This window comes from Maniola jurtina, chromosome 6 (genome assembly GCF_905333055.1).
Source record: "Maniola jurtina chromosome 6, ilManJurt1.1, whole genome shotgun sequence".
In the NCBI taxonomy this organism is placed as follows: domain Eukaryota; kingdom Metazoa; phylum Arthropoda; class Insecta; order Lepidoptera; family Nymphalidae; genus Maniola; species Maniola jurtina.
Window position 1 is genome coordinate 2,167,500 of NC_060034.1, and position 18,352 is coordinate 2,185,851.

Genomic DNA, 18,352 nt, shown 5'->3' on the forward strand with positions numbered 1-18,352 from the left:
TTTGTGGGTCGGGGGTTAAAAAGGATTTGGCATAGTCCACCACGCTGGCCAAGTGCAGATTACTTCATACACCATTGAGAACATTATGGAGAACTCTCAGACATGCGGGTTTCCTTACCATATTTTACTTCACCGTAAAAGCAAACAATATTTGATTGCTTTTACAAGTGCTTTTGAATCGTCAAAATAGTCTACCACTGGTTCGGAATGCCGTTCCTACCGAGAAGAACCAGCAAGAAACTCGGCGGTTGCTCTTTTCTTGCTGTTGACTTAAAACGCACATAACTCAGAAAAATATGAGGGAGCCAGTAATCGAACCCCCGACTTTCGGAATACAAGTGCGCCACCAAAACACCGCTTTTACGTAGGTACTTAGTGATCGTTAAAAAATAATAAAAATCAATTATTCCTTTTACACAATCGTAAAAGCGTATAAAGTTCCATTAAAGCGATGTTATCATAAAACACTTTCTATTAGCAAACAAAGCTCAGCGCTTAGCCTGCTTTGGAGACAGCTTGCCCACAAGTCGTTAGCTACACAATAAATGGTATTGTTACCACGCATATTTTCTAGTTGTTTGTAGAATTCTAACCCATATTTCTACCATCATATTATAAGCATAGTATTGTTAGCGGGTTAGCGGGGTAGCAATAATTTACACAGGGATCTCTAATTAAAAAAAACCGGCCAAGTGCGAGTCAGACTCGCGCACCAAGGGTTCCGTACTCAGGTAATTTTTCCGACATTTTGCGCGATAAATCAAAAACTATTATGCATAAAATTAAATAAAAATCTGTTTTAGAATGTACAGGTAAAGCTTTTTCATATGATAGATACCCCACTTGGTATAGTTATCTTACTTTAAAAATTGAAACACATTTTAATTTTTTTTTAATGATTTTATCACAAATTCACGGTTTTCAGATTTATTCCTTTATTTGTGCTATAAGAGCTATTTACTTGAAAAATTTCAGGATTTTAGGTCAACGAGAAGTACCCTATAAGTTTTCTTGACAGACACGACGGACGGACGGACAGACAGACAGACACACAAACAGACAGACAGACAACAAAGTCATCCTATAAGGGTTCCGTTTTTCCTTTTGAGGTATGGAACCCTAAAAAAAATATAGCTTATGCCACTCAGGAACGGATGTAGCTTTCTACTGGCACTAGAATTTTCAAAATCGGTTTAGTAGTTCCAGAGATTACTTCCTACAAACAAACTTACACACTTTACCTCTTTATAATATTAGTATAGAAGACTAGCGACCGTCTGCGGCTTTGTACGGAAAGATATAAGATAAAGATATAATTTTTGTATTCCCTATCCCGTGGGAATTCAGGAAATCTGGCCTTATTCCTTGTCTGTATTACCAAGGGAATATATGTACAAAATTTGAGCTTTCTAGGTCCAACGGTTTGGGCTGGACGTTGTTGAGATAGTCAGTGAGTCAGGACTTTTCTTTTTATATATTAGACTAGCTTATTAACGCGACTTTATCCGCGTGGGTTACGAAAATTTCAAACCCCTATGTTACCCCTTGGGTTGAATTTTGAAAAATCCTTTCTTAGTGGATGTTTACGACATAAGAGCTGTATCTGCATGCCAAATTTCAGCTCGATCCGTCCAATAGTTTGAGCTGTGCGTCGATAGATCAGTCAGTCAGTTCGTCAGTCAGTGAGTTTTTCTATTTAGACTAGCTTTTTTAGGTTTTTCAAATATCCCGTTAAAGGTGAAATTTTTACTAAGTGGAAACACTCATACAAAAATTAGATTTACGTACAAATCTTAAACTACCTGTATACTTTTACGGAAATCTGGTAACCTACAAGATCTAGAAAATATCATTTGGGCAAATGAAACAAAACTACAGACCCAGTATATTCGCTTTATTAAAGTACAGGTACAAGGTATTTTTTGGTCCATTATTCAGACCCTTTGGATTTCCTAAAGACAATTTTATATGTTATTTCCGCTAGTAATTCTAACACAAATAATGACCAAGTGATCCCCCTAAATCAAGGTCCGTAGGATGTAGTACAGGGGTCCGGTATTCGCTTGCATTTTCTCAGTTAATATATCTTCTAAACGACTTTCTTTGCCAGCGTCTGCGGCGTAAGTATAAATTGTGTTCACTCTTCAGTTTGCTTTTAAAAGTTTAAACTTAAACATTGTTAGCGTGGAAAAATGGACCTTCTCTGTAATGTATTAGATATCCTTAAAGAAAATTACCGGGAAGTGAAATCATGCATAATATACTTAATGTTGTGTGGTAAGTACTGGAACGTATAGGAAAGAAATAACTATGGGCTATTTAGGTTATTTTAATTACATTCAGTGCCACAAAAACTATAGTATTAATATGCCGGAGCCCTAAATGCCTAGTGGTTAAGACGTTCGATAATATTATGTGCGTTTCAGAATAAATATCACTTGCTTTTAAGGTAAAGGAAAACGTCGTGACGAAACCTGCACGCCTGAGAGTTCTTGTGTGTGTGAGTGTTTGTGTGAATGCGTGTATGTGTATGCGTGCACCTGCATGTGCGTGCGTGTGTGTGCGTGTGTGCGTATACTGAGAGTGGGTTAACAATGTTCTCACATAATATGTGTGAATTTTGCCAATCCGCACTGGGTCCGCGTGGCAGACTCATTCTGAGAGGAGACCCATCCTCAGTAGTGGGTTGACGATAGGTTCAACATAATGATGATGATGATAACTATTTAGTTTTACATTCAACAATTACCTATACCATGTTAAAAACGGATTTGCTCAAATTGTTTACATACTTTCATTGTTAATTCCAACTGAAGCAAACAAAAGTGTGTTAGCGAACTCCTCGAGTTAGGAATATAAGAATAGTTCATTTTATAACTTCACTACAAAGAAGTAGGTAAAACGCCGTTTCCAATCTATGTAGCATTCGATTTGCGTGCCTCGTTCCTACATTCCGAATTACAACGGGATAGTTTGGATGCTTGTTTGTAAAGTTCGGCCGCAATCACGCAAAGCTAAAGAGCCCAGTATACATTTGCCTGACGCCCCACAATACACTCGGCGATCATGAACCGTGCCACTTGTCGTACCTACATTTCATAGCTGTGCATGCAAAATTCGCTATGTATTTTTTAACCCCCGACCCAAAAAGTGGGGTGTTATAAGTTTGACGTGTGTATCTGTGTATCTGTCTGTGACATCGTAGCCCCTAAACTAATGAACCGATTTTGATTTAGTTTTTTTTTTGTTTGAAAGGTGGCTTGATCGAGAGTGTTTTTAGCTGTAATCCAAGAAAATCGGTTCGACAAAAATGACAGTGGGCGTTAACCATTAGGTATATGCGTGTTTAAACAACCAATCACAAACGAGTCTATGTTTTCTGTACTACTCTATTTACCGAAATAGTTAGCACGGATAACATAGGTTCGTTTGTAACTTCTCTCCGTGGATAGAGTATATTACATTCGTATTTTAAGAGGAGATTCGTGCTCAGTAGTGCGCTGGCGATGGGTTGATCTTGATCACGAAATTCATTCTGAAGCAGTTGCGGGCATCATCTAGTAAAAAATAAAAGGAGAGTAACATTATCACAGAGATCGCAAATCAAACATCCGGTGGCAGTGACGCAGGAGACAGTGGGTTTCCTTTTGGAAATCGCTCCGTGATATTAGCCGGAAACCTTTTATTGCTCTATAACTTAATGGGGGTCCAACAATAACTCAGCCGTACATATAAATGTCGCACATGCCATTTAGCTGTGTCGAATTTATATGAACAGGGAGTTTCTTTTCAACTGACCGTAATAAAATTGTGACCTATCGTATTTAGTATATTGCTTTGTTTGTTACTTTGTCTAAGTGACCTTCAGTTTGCGACATTTTTATCGGTACTTGGTAGGTAGGTAGATCGTTTTCCCAAAGATCTTTTACATCACACAGACTCTACGCCAACTCACAGTAAATGTTTATTAATATGGAATTTTCACATGGAAAGAATCGCTTGGATCATGCGTAATCTACTGCAAATACACGTGAATCAACTAGTCATAGTTCAAAATAAAGACCTTTTAAAACCTATAGATAAAAAATCCCACGTGTGACAAGTTTCACAAACGATGAAAGTTGTTCATAAAAGTTCACAACCCGCGCAGTGGAGCCGCAAAGTTTGGGACTTCACTTGCCTTTGAGGCCGCCGATATCGCAGCCCTAACATAGCGAACTTTAGCCGGAACCGACAACTTTGATACGAGTTTTAGTGGAATTTCGAATAATCGTTATAAAATCATTCTACAATCCCCATATTAAAACCGAAATAATATTCAGATCTTAACATTATAGGTGACACAGATATATTATGTTGCGTTCGTATTAATTTACGTGGCATATAACATGCGTTCTTGCTGATGAGTAAGACAGAAGATGCAAATCTCACGAGAGTAGAAGACATAGCCGTATACAAATATTCTGTCCAAATCTCCAATAAATTAAAAAATAAAGTAAAAATATTTTTAATTATTTAAGTTTTACAAGTACTTTTGAATCGTCAAATGCGTCTACCATTGACACAGAATATATAATGGTACCTACTGCCATTGGTTCGGAATGCCTTTCCTACCGAGAAGAACGAGCAAAGAAACTCGCCGTTTGCTCTTTTTAAAGATTTGATATACAATATTATGCCAAGTATAAAAGTTACAGCGCACACAATAATGTAAGCAGCTTATCTACAAAGATTAGTTTCATAAGTGGTCTGTGTTTCAGAAGCCGTAACTGTAAAAAACTAAATTAAAAACGGTTCATTAGTTTAGGAGCTACAATGCCATAGACAGATACACAGATACACTGATACAGATACACAAATACACAATAAACACGTCAAACTTATAACACCCCTCTTTTTGGGTCGGGGGTTAAAAACAAGAAAATGCCTCTCAAAACAGCATTCATCAAATTGACAGAAGCCACCAACAAACATAAAAGCTCGCAATAAAAGACGATGCCTTGTACCTTTAATTACACTTGAACATTCAGCTAAATGGCTCCGTTTAAGCAATAACAAAAATGAAAAGCCTTCTCAATGACGACGAAAATTGACTAGGACACGTGGTTTTCTAAATATCTCCGTGGGGGATACAAAACACACACCCCTGCCCCCCTGTTAAGGCTTACTTGCTTTTCAGTCGAACGCCAGCCTTCGTCGCGAGCGGGTGTGTTGAATTTCACACACTACGACGAATCCCGTATACCGTAACCCTCTACGGCGAACTTTATGTTACGTCACGTTTGATTTCAGTGAGGTTTTAGTGTTGTGTTTCGATGATTTTGTTGCAATGGTGTGTAAAGATAAACGTTTTGGGCATATGTGCACCGTTTTGCTATGGTTGTTCACCTGTTTTAACGGTAAGTTAGATGTAAGTTTGGGGGTCAAATTGGACGCGAGGGGTCCGTGTTATGGTCTGATGGTTGCGGCTTCCTGTTTATTTAGGTTCAGTTTCGACCGTTGGGAGTTTCGTTTGGTGTTGTATTATATTGTTATGTATTTGTCGTTTTGATTGGGTGTTTAATTAAGTTTTTCATTAAGTAGTAGCGTTTATTAAGCTTTATGTTGGAGCTCTACTTTGATAGAGTATGCAATGTAATAAATAAGTTTTTGTGTTGGTGGTTTGTGCTAGGTACCTATACCGTACGTCATTTATGATTTAAAAAAATGATTTCTGATTTCTTTTTTCACTCATTTTGAGTTTTTTTTGAAGTTTGAATTCATTTTATTGAATTTTGATTATAATCCAAAAAAGGTGATTTTTTGTCTGACTTGGATTTTTTAATACTTACCAAGCTTGCCAAGGATTTATTTTGCAATAATTCATACAGGTTTTAATTAAGTTTAAACACATGATGATAAAATAAATCGTACGTTTTAAAATATGACATGTCTAAATAAATATTAAATAAAATACACTTGATGAGGTCCACCAAAGTACGCAGTTTCGTTATAAACTGTGTACGATACAGGAACTTAATTTCATTAAATTAGTATAATAATTAGTATTATAGGTGGTAAACAGTGCCCTTTTGCCTATATGGGTGGCACATCCTACACAGCATTACGCGGATACACCATTACACTTCGCCCTTTCCGCCCTTCACAGGATAATCCATAAGAGATAAACATACTCGCAGACTCCGCGATGGAATATTAAGATAATATTTTGAAGATCTCTCAATGTTATCATTGAGTATAAGTGGTACTGGATAGGTACCTATCGGAAAATCGTTATATTATTATAGCAGTAATTATTTGATGTAGATCAGTTTCGGTTGTGATTTCGGTAAACATTTACTTATAGATTTTATAGGTAGATACCTGCCCACTTTCGTATTTCATGATGGCACATGTTTTTAGAGTCCTGTAAAGGAAAAAAGGAACCTTTATAGGATTACTTTATTATCTCTCTGTCCGTCTATCGCGTCCATCAAGAAAAATTATAGGGTACTTCCCGGTGACCTAGAATCATGTTTGGCAGGTAGGTATGTCTTATAGCACAAGTAAAGGAATAAACCTGAAAACTGTGAATTTGTGGTTATATCACAAAAAAAAAATTAAAATGTGTTTCAATTTTCAAAGTAAGATAACTATACCAAATGGGCTATCATATAAAAGGGCTTTTTTATTTATTTTTACACATAATAGTTTTTGATTAATCGTGCAAAATGACACAAAATACCCGAGCACGGCACCCTCGGTGCGCGAGTCTGACTCGCACTTGGAAAGTTTTTATTCCCACTATAATGCCTGGTCTCTCCTACTTCCTACCACACCAGGTCTTTTTTGCCACGTATCATCACCACATACCAATCATACGCGTACCTAACCACGTACCATCACCACGTACCAATCACTACGTACCAATCACCACGTACCAATCATATGCGTACCTAACCACGTACCAATCATATGCGTACCTAACCACGTAGCAATCATATGCGTACCTAACCACGTACCAATCATATGCGTACCTAACCACGTAGCAATCATATGCGTACCTAACCGCGTACCATCCCCACGTACCAATTCACGTATGCAATCTCGACAGAAGCTACGTTTTAGAGTAGGTAATTATTTTTCTCTATATTAGTTTGCTCTGCATTTCTATCATATTTACCTATTCCTTGTTAGATAATACCAGTGATTTCTTGTGCGTGGCTTATTAAATTTAACAATTGAAAAGAGCAAACGCCGAGTTTTTTGCTGGTTCTTCTCGGTAGGACCGGCATTCCGAACCAGTGGTAAATTATTTGACGATTCAAAAGCACTTGTAAAAGTTTATTTGAATAAAAATCTATTCTATTCTAAAAATTCCCGTGAGAACTCGTTGATTTTCCGGGGTAAAAAGAGGTAGCCCTTCGTCAAAATCGGTTTAACGAATGGGCTTTAAAAATCTGATAGTAGGAAAAGATAGACACATTTTCGGATTTTCAGTAATATTAATATAGATAAGGATTACTAATAACAGAATAGGGGATTAGAAATATTGAAAAACACATTTTTTCATTTCCCGACAATAATAAAAACAACCCATTGTTTCGCAAACAAAACAACAAAATAGACATTATAAACTCATCAATTTCAATTAAGCCAGGCTAACACTTATAAAATGTACAGTTGTGCAAGGTTGTGCTAATCACTCTGCGATACGGTTAAATGATTGATTGCCAATAAGCGTTGACTAGGAAATTATTACCATCACATTATATTCACTACTTGCGATGACTTTCTAATGGACACCCTTTATTAGTTATCAACTAATCTTCTATCTTATCTAAATTAAGTGAGAAGGATATTAAAGTGGCATGGTTTGACGAGGTAGCCAACAATTAAGAGAGGATTTAGGGAAAATCGTAAATGTTCGGGAAATATGAGAAAAACACGTTCTTCAGTCGTTAGTTAAAAAGGGCGACTGAAATTTCGTGAACGTTGTGGTTTTTTTTTGCATATTTCCGCGCAGCGCTTATCACTAATTTCTTCTTAAAAGCATCAGTTTATTTAGTAAAATATGTTTATATATTTTGCGTTAGCGTTTTGTACTTATTCGTTTATAAAGTGTGGAATAGTGTTTAGAGCCTCGATAGCTCAACGGTTAAGGAGCGGACTGAATTCCGAAAGGTCGGCGGTTCAAACCTACATATCTATGTTCTAACCCCACCCGTTGCACTATCGTCGTACCCACTCCTGGCACAAGCTTTACGCTTAATTGGAGGGGAACGAGGAGGGTATTAGTCATGATTAGCATGGCAAATATTCTTTAAAAAAGAAAAGAAAAAAAGAATGTAACGAATTTTGTGTAATATGGTGCGAGCGATTTACTCTCATAATATGTGTACATAATGAAACAAACCTGATGGAACATCCTTTTAAATAAAAATTATTAAAATCGGTACAAATTTTATGGATTGGTCAACAAAAACACGTCAAATTAAAAAAAAACTCATTTTTTTGAAGCCCGCGATTTAAAGGGCTTATCAAGTCTGAGTTTATTAGTAGAAAAATTCGTACAATTTCTTTGAGAGCAAAAAATAATTTCGTGCTTGCCATTTTGAATAATAAAATACCTACTAAATAAGTGCCGACAAAATTACTTTGACGCTAAATAAACTGTACTGTGAAAAGTATTACGTCAGTGCTTTTACCGACGTAACATTTTTACCATTTTGTCTTTCAGAGTTACATAGCAAAGTGCTTTTGTTCACTATGGTAGAAATTCAAAGCTTATTACTCTTTCACTTCCGTTATATTTTTTGTAGGGGATTCTTTTTTTTTGTATAATGTTTCATATTGTAGAGTTTCCAAGTCATGGTGACCCAGTTTCAGACTTTTTTATTGTTTGAACATTGTACAAACACAGGTACTAATACTTATTACACCATAAAAGTAAAGAGTTCCCCTGGGATTCCTCAATTCAATTCAAAAGCCTTCTATCTTGCGGACGAAGATGTGGGATTCGGCTAGTTTTATCAACTTATTTTAAAACCACAACAGCTAAACGGTTAGGGGGCGGCGGACTGAAATCTGAAACATCTAGGTTGAAACCATAATTTTTAGTCTTATATTACTAAAGATTTACCTACGTTTTATTTAGTTGCAGGGGAAAGGGGTACGACTATTTAGGTCTAGGTCCACGACAGGCGGTTAAAGTTTCGTAAACTTTGAACACCAATAAAAAACGAAATGGGTTGCACAAGTCATATTCATAGCTATGAGATTTTTTTTAATTTATAGACAAGCGCTTGGCTGCAATCAGACTTACTAGCAAGTGATGATGCAGCACGCTTGCCTAGAAAATGCACTATTCAATCTTGGCTTACAATTACTTAGGGTACTTACATTAAAATTGGAAGGAAAAATAAAGGTTAATGGTATGGTCCAAAGCTAAAACAAACCCTAATTTGTGCTACTAATTTTGCTTTTATTGATGGTTGAGGGTTAATCACATGGAAAACATGATGAGAGAGCAGAAAAATGTAAAACTTTTCTGTAGAAAAAGTATTATAATTTAATAAGTGTATAGAATAAGAATTTTCTAGGAGCAAAATGAGATTTTCTATAAGATTATCGACGTCATGCCTTCAGCAAAGCCTGATAGAGCCGTCAGGTTCAAAGGATTATATTCGCTGTAACGATTAAGATCAATATCAGATTCTAGTCAGCCATTTTATCTACTTCCTTTCATAAAATTTTAATATGAAAATAATAAGGCAAAGTTATAACTTAATTATTTTACATTTTCTGTGTAGACTCAGGTTTTTCAACCTTGTCGGAATAAGGTATTATTAGATATTCTGTACTTGTACACCTCTAGGGTATTCAAGGAATCTATACTAATATTATAAAGAGATAAAGTTTGTTTTGCTTGTAGGAAGTAATCCCATAGGATCAGAACTACTGAACCGATTTTGAAAATTCGTTAACCAGTAGATAGCTTCATTACTGAGTGACATACGCTATATATTTTATTCAAAAAACAAGGGATACCTACGAAAATTGTAATAAGCTACCCGAAGCTACGAAAATTCTAACTCTCGCAAATTAGTGTATACTATAGCTAATTTCTTAAATTGGACCCTTTCAAGTAAAGATTTTTATATAAACCTGTGAGGATGATACTGCCATTGTCGCATATAAAATACCATAATCCTACTTTGTCATATTAGTTTACAAATTACGAAAAACCAAATTAAATTTGAATTTCGCGGGCAGACCCGTCACATCCACCTTAATTTACTATAGTCCGCCAAAGCAAAAAAGTTTGTAGTGGCCCGCGTGGTGAACTATGGCCTAAACACTTCTAATATCACAGAATTAGAGGTGCGTGCCCGAAATCGAACTCCTGACCTCTAATTTGGGGGTGAAAATCCTAACCACTAGACTTTCACAATTTACTTAAACATTACTCTACTATATTTCATGACAAATTATTTGAACATCCAACAAAGTAATGTTTACTCCACAAACATGTAAGTAACTCAGCAAATTCCTGAAACACAAGTTTAGAATAATACAAGCAGTTTGAAGCACGAACAATAGATAAAACAAACCGACCCTTATTATAAATTTGCGACGTGTCCAAAGTTTCCCAAGTCATGCTAAAATGTAGCAAGTTATCTTCCCAAATCAAATGGTTGTTTAGGCTCTTACCACAAAAGGTAAAATAAACATAGCTCCATGAATTATTATAATAACAAAGTCGCTTTAAATATCCAGTATAATGACTTGTCCACGAACTTTCTTCTATGAGCGGTAACTTAGCGTGGTGCGACGAGCGGAAGAACAAATAAAAAAACGATGATATTGCATAAAGTCAACTTTTGTTGATAGAAGAAAATCATAGATTTAAAATAATGTAACGTATGAAGCGCGTCATTCCTCTGATATCATTTGCACTAATCTAGTTTTGTGGACTGGCCCCTATGCGTTCATAATTTATAATGTGCTTACTATGAAATCAAATGTACCTACTATCAGACGGGCTTATTATATTAAAAAATCGTGTTCAAACATGAAACTGTGGTCATTATGTTATAGAGAAAGGCCAAACTCGCATCAAAGTATTCTTATTTGGAATGACTAATCTAGTCTTTACTATGTAACTTTATAATTAATCCGATCATTCCAGCCTCGTTCACCGCTCCGCTCCCTGCTCTGGTTAAAGTCGTGGGTAGACGACTAACCAAAGAAAATTTCGGTGAAAACATTAAACTTAAACACATTAAATTTTTTAATGTTCTCACCAGGTGGTAAGTGACGATGAAACCACCCATTGAATCAGACCAGAGAAAAATTAGAAAATAATTGCCTCTGCCTGGAATCGAATCCGGGACCTCTCTCTTATAACCACTCGCCATTGCGTCACGGAAGTCCGTTCTGTAAATTTTCTAGAAAAAATTCTGTATTTGGAGCCTGAAATAACGAGAAATTCTGAGAAAATTCTTAATGTCTAGATGTGAATAATGCATTTTTTGTTGAGTTGTTTTTAATAATACGAGTATATCAAGTTGCATGTCGAGATTTTCGAGTTCTACGTTGTAAAAATATAATACGATTATGTTTTCGTCAATTTTTGTTGTTTCCAGGTAAACTGTGTTGTTTGTTCACATAAGCGCTTTCTGAAAATCACTTGCTTGCCTACGCGTAGTCGGCCCACGTAGTTCATACAATGAAATGTTTATTTTCCCTTGTTTGTAACAAAAAGTTACTACAACTAAGTGCTATTGAGTGCTTAACTGCTACGGTTTCATAAGTTCTGGTCCTGGGTTAGATTCTCGGCTAGGTCAGTTTGGAAATTTATAATATTTTTGACTTATGTCGCTTATGTCTTTGACATAATAGAGTTATATCGCTTGCATAAATCTATCTCGTTTCAACTGAAACTTAAGAGGGGTCTCGCCGTCACTCGCTCCATACAAACATAGTTCCAATTTCATTTGAATATTAAGCAACCAAAGTCCATGAAATTTTGCAGACATATTCTAGAAACTAATATCTATGCCTGTGGTTTTCCAGATTTCTGTTAAAATATTCTGTTTCAAAGTAACGCGGTCATAAAAATTCACATACAAATCTTTGAGCCCCTGTAATTTTAAAACTACATAGGTATTTTTAGAAAAATCTAAAACACCACAGGCACAGATATTAGTTTCTAGAATAGAATATGTCTGCATTCTAGAATATGTCTGGAAAATTAGATTGTATGGAGTAAGAGACGGAGAGAGCCCTGTTAAGTCTGAACGAAGTCAAAGTGCACTCTATAGATCTCAGCCTACACTAACCTACACTAGCTATTTTTCCTACATAAAATAAATATTTTTAGTCAGCCAAACCTAGATCTGACGGTGTTGCTACTTTTGACCACAACATTAATATCAAACTCGCAGTCATAAACTTAAATAGATTGCGTTTAGACGATAACGCCGGCCAACAAGCGTTGAAACTACAATAATTTCCCATTTTTCAGGAGAAATAAAGCGATTTCCTGTTTATTGTCGCATAAATTTGCCGTCGTGAAAGAATTAAACGCTATTGTTAGGAGCAGTCGACACTCTGTTTTGTAGTTTGCGCTTCACATAAATAGTTTCCCAAACAAGATTAAAAGTATTGGACCCGACTATGCGAGAAAATGTAGAGCTTTAAACATATTTTTGGATTTTAGTTAAAAGTAATACCTTACACTATACGAAATTCCATTACATAACTTATGGACTAAGAGCCAGCGCGGGCCAGACCATCGTTATTTAATAAAAACTGAATCATTCCTCCCCACTGAAAGTTTCCCTGCGTATTGTGCCCATACGCAGAGAAACTTTCAGCAAGGAGGAATGATCAGCGACTATGAAGCTTGGATCATGGTGGCTTTATGAGATAACAGGTAATTAAGGTGTTAAAAATGTTACGTCGAAGTGTAAAGTCTAATTTTTGTGTATTTTGCTCATGCATTGACAGACACTTAGTATCGTGGAAACCAACAAAAAAAACTGTCTAACCAACCTCATAATGATTTTAAATTTCCTATTCAACGAGGTATACCTACTTCCATAGGGTAATCCAAAATTTTTAACCGTAGTAAACAGACAAACTTTTGTGTTTATAGTTTTAGTAAGTATGAATTTTGAACTAATACAGCATAACTAATGCCGCTTTGTACAGATAACGCATTATCACCTCCAGGGACCAACTGTGTATTAGTTAATTTGTGAGCATCAGCGACATAAATGTTACACTAGATACAGCGCTTCATAGTAACAACATATCCCAACGAACCGTAGGTCCTAAAGCTACCTATACCTGCTCAAATATGATAACGTGAATAATAAGGCTTTAGGCTTATTTCGTGGTTTAACGACATTATAATAGTAAATAAGGGGTATTGTGATATGTACTAAAAAAATAATATGAAGATTAATAATAATATTGATAGCGTCGTACGACATTCACAGTTAATAGTGACGTTGTAAGTATATTTTGTCGGACAGCTCGTGAATTTAATTTGAATAAGAAAGCGAGTAGTTCGATCCTGTCTATAGCTTAAAAAGTGTCTTAAGCTCAATAGCTTAAACTTCATTTCTCGCAGCACTGAAGTCTCGTCATGACCACGAATCTTGCAACTGTGTCGAAGTATAGATAATTAAAAATCATTATATTAATCGTGATATATAGCCGTTATTTACAATATGAGTTGAATAATATCATTTAGAGTTATCGCTCAAATTTTACAGACTACGTCTAAAGCGGATTACGATTGACAGCACCGATATTCGTTAGGATAAGTTGTTACTATGAATGTCGTATCTAGTGAAACATTTCTATCTCTGGTGAGCATATCCTTGGAGACTGAATCGCAATTAATCTGTATCGGAACACCATGTAAAATTACTTGGCTTACATATTCATATTTGTGTATCGGCTGCCGGGTATTAAGCTTGGAACCGAGTGGGCATGAATAAAGACTTTGAACACAGATCTCTAAAGATTTCGGGACATATTATAAACTCAGAAACTGAAATCCTTCTTCATAATATTATTAGTATAGATAAAAGTCACAATTAACTGACTGACTGACATACATGCAGCTCAAACCGCTAGGTTTAGAAAATTTAGATTTTGCATGTAGATTTTCTCTGGTACGAGTGCGTAGAACCCCACTATGAAAAAATTCAAAAGTTTCAACTGATTGAAACTGGGCCGGAATAATACTACCTACCATAGAAATTTTCCTTCCTTCCTTCCTTAAATTTACAATGAACACCATATTATAAGCTTGGGAGCGAAAAGGATAAACGGTCGCTTAAAACTAAAACACCCGACAAACTTTCGGTAAATATACTGAACAAGTTTAATGGAAACGTTTCAAGGAGCCAACAATGCGGAGAGCTAAATATTTTCCCAAAGTTTCGATACACCTTTTATAATAAATGCGCCATTCCGTGAATAACATTTGGATGAGTCACTTTATGAATTTCCATCTTGTAAAAAGATTCATCAGCCTATTGGCGTCTTTTGTTGAATATAGGCTTTTTCAGTAGTAGGCAATACGGACAAACGATCTTCCACATTTTCATCTAGTCCACGGCTAACTAACGGGTTTAACTTGCCTTTACACAAATTTAAAAAATCTATTAAACTATGCTCCTGAGAAAATCATATTATACAATGGAAGATTATGTAAATGATACAAGTGTAAATTCAAAATTTTTATCACCTCCGACAAGGGAAGGTTACAGTAACTAGAAAAGGGCTGATAACTTTCAAACGGATGAACCGATTTTCTTGGATTATAGCTAAGAACACTTTCAATCAAGCCACCTTTCAAACAAAAAACTAAACTGAAATCGGTTCATTACTTTTACAATGACAGATACACAGATACATACATAGATAAGTACACACGTGAAACTTATAACACCCCTCTTTTTGGGTCGGGGGTTAAAACTGATGCAATGGTGGCAGTATGGAACTTAGATCAACCATAATATTCTTTCGCGAATTTGTAGACTTATCCCATATTCCTATCAAGATAAAATATGTTGATTTATTTATTATGTATTAGTTTTTTCATGTATTGAAAACTACAGTTTTATAGAAACTCAGAGCAATCTCCCCTGATCCAAACTCACAATCCCTTAATAATTATAATAAATTAATAACACAAGATAATAGTAGGTAGCGTAAAGTAATACCCACATAAATAGAACCTTTTAGTAAGGATTCACGCGTTCTGACCGCTCGACCAAAACGGATTAGCTCTAATCCACAGGATTATGGCTAATGTAGGTATGAATGTTATAACTTGTTTTAAGCAAAAACAAATAACGTTTATTTATATAATTTCAAGTAACCGTAATATTAGTAGGTATTTTTTGAATGTCTCGTTTCTTTGATAGGGATTCTAACACTGCACTGGTTCATAATGGAGATTTTACTATGAAGAATTCGATAATAAACTTTCTATCTATCTATCTATCTATCTATCTATCTATCGGAGGGCCCAGAATAAGTTTCCGGGCATGCACCACCAACTTTTTGAAGTATAATTTAGTCTAAATATCACTTGCTTTAACGGTGAAGAAAAAAAAACATGAGAAAACCGTCCTGAGAGTTTTCTATAATGTTCTCAATGCGCACTTGGTCAGTATACTGGACCATGGCTTATACCTTTCTTATTCTGAAAGAGATCCGTGCTCAGTAGTAGGCCGGCGATGGATTGAGATGATCATCGTATCGACAGCAATTATTGCACAGAAAAATAATCGAACCTTGTATTAAACAAGTGTAAATTAAAAATTTATAACACCCCCGACACGTGAAGGTTACAGTAACTAGAAAAGAGCTGATAACTTTCAAACGGCTGAACCGATTTTCTTGGATTATAGCAAAGAACACTCTCGATCAAGCCACCTTTCAAACAAAAAAAACTAAATTAAAATCGGTTCATTCGTTTAGGCGCTACGATGCCACAGACAGATACACAGATACAATTGCCTCTTTTCGAAAATGCGGACGGCCCACTTTAAGATTGAAACGTCTAAAGGAATTAATTTTATGTTCGTATGTGTAAGTACATCTCTACAACTATTCACTGACCTGATTTTGATAAAATTGAAGCAAAAATTTTAATACTATTTTTATATAATTTTATAACACTTTGGCGTAAAATCTAGGGTCGTTACATTCAACCCCCTAAATTCTATGAAGAATGCGAAAAGAATACCTTCTATGAAGCATGTTGAATAGAATTTACACCAGAAAATACAATTCCTGTTTATTTTGCACTTTCATTGATCAACCCCCCGATCTTATGATTCTATGACAGCTGAATTTACCTAAGATTAATATTCTTATACCCAGATCCAAAAGCGATCCATGCCTGAAACTTAATTTGACTATTTATTGAATTTACATCATATCTCATTTGTTCTACACACTTCCCTTTCATAACTTACTACTTTATGCTCACTTTTTTGTCATATCATTCATCGTTAATCAATATACATAATATTTACTCACACATTCACTTGACAACATCCTGATAATATTCTCTCGTTTCTAAGCAATATAAAATATTTAATTACAGTACTTCCGTATTCCCCACTATCCCCTTTTAATTACCTAAGCGTCAATTCAATAATTCTTGATTTCCCCTAGTTAAGGTGTCTAGTGCTCCATCCTTCAATGTTTCCGTTTTTTTTAAGCAATCTATCCATTTATTACATCTTAAATTTTCACGAAATCTGACTTTATGACTTCATGATCTAAAACTTATTAAAATTTCACGTAATAGCATGTGTTATGCTATAACATGATTACCCTATAATTCCACTTAAAATCCACGTTTCATCACCTATTATCCATCATCGATCAATATATTTAACTCTTTCGCTTCGACAAACTAACTTTCTGTCTTTCGCTCTGTCCACCTTTTATTTATCATCTTTCGCTTCATCAAACTTTCTTCCTTTTGCTCTGTTCACCTTTCATCTATTATTTGTCTTTCGCTCCTTATTCTCTGTCATTAACTCCGTCAATCATCAAACATACCATCTCTTATAACTTTTGCGCATATATGCTTTAAAACAGAATACTTGTACACTAGCTAACACTCATAATCACGACACACAACCAGCTACCACAACCCCCTGTCAATTAGACAGTTACTACATTCTTACTCCCTTCTCTTCAATCATATTTTCCCACAAACCCCTGATAACAAGTCGTTCAAGTCTATATGAACTCAAAATTTCCTTACTCTTTCCATTTCACGAGCAACAAATTGTAGGCTTTCGCCTACTTTACCCTACTCTAGTTAGCCGTTATGACCAATCCTGGTCACGGCACCAAATTGTAACTGAACTAACGGGGTCCTAAGAAACTCTACCCTATTTTTCCTTCGGATCTTTCTAAAGATTACATTTTAAAATAATCTCTTTAAAGTGGCACGTGTATCGTATAGCGGTAGGACCCCTTGTGATGTTGTGTCCATAATAAACCAAGAACTTTTAGAGCGTCGGAAATAATGAGTTCATCAGACTTAAACGACTTTACGGAGTTCGTGTATTGAAAATGTGTGTTTGCTTATAGTGCATCTTAAGCATTTGGTCCGAGCGACCATATGCCAGTGCTAACTGAGTTCGAGTATTGAAAATTTGATGTTTGTGTATGAATACTTATTTAGCATTTGGTCTGATAAGACAAATGCTAGTTCAAAAATCAAAATGTGTATTCCCGCATGGGAACGTATTAAAATATGAAAGGATCATGAGAATGCTCTTACAAGACAACACTTCATATAGAGCCCTACTTATTAGATGTATGCACGTGTGTGTGTGTGTGTGTGTGTGTGCTCCTTCCTTCGTAAAGGAAGAAGTTGTGTAGTGGCACCATTCACCCTAGTTGGCGTAAAAAGGGTTTAGGGTGAATGATGGTACGTAGCTCCACCACGCCACGTACGGTGAGCTTCTGCCTTCCCTTGGTATCCCATCGACATACTGGGACCCTCGATAAATCAAGAGATCAATATGGCACATAAAATACCAAAGAACAGTAGCTCCCCCCCCACACACATCATCATCCAAATAAACAGCGCAGCGTATGCAAGCATACTTTAGGAAGTGGTGCGTTCCACTTATGATCCCACGTTGCAGCCGAAGCTGAAATAGCATTTTTATAGTGGTGCCCTCCCACTACAGACCTGTAATAGGTTTCAAGGACGGGTCAGACTCACTGCGGGAATATCCACAGGCCTTAACCCGACCTTCAGTACATATGTATTAGCGTAATTTTGTATTGGTATGTTATTGATATTGAG

At 35.9% G+C, this 18,352-nt stretch overlaps 1 protein-coding gene across 1 annotated transcript in view; it reads left to right on the top strand.

Moving 5' to 3' along the window:
• Positions 1-5,193: 5,193 nt before the first annotated feature.
• The window catches only part of LOC123865926, a 130,600-nt gene continuing 117,441 nt past the window's right edge, over positions 5,194-18,352 (top strand). The window contains exon 1 of the mRNA XM_045907147.1: positions 5,194-5,399. Within this exon, the coding sequence (XP_045763103.1) occupies positions 5,330-5,399 (70 nt within the window). The 5' untranslated portion in view covers positions 5,194-5,329. The remainder of the gene's footprint in view (positions 5,400-18,352) is intronic.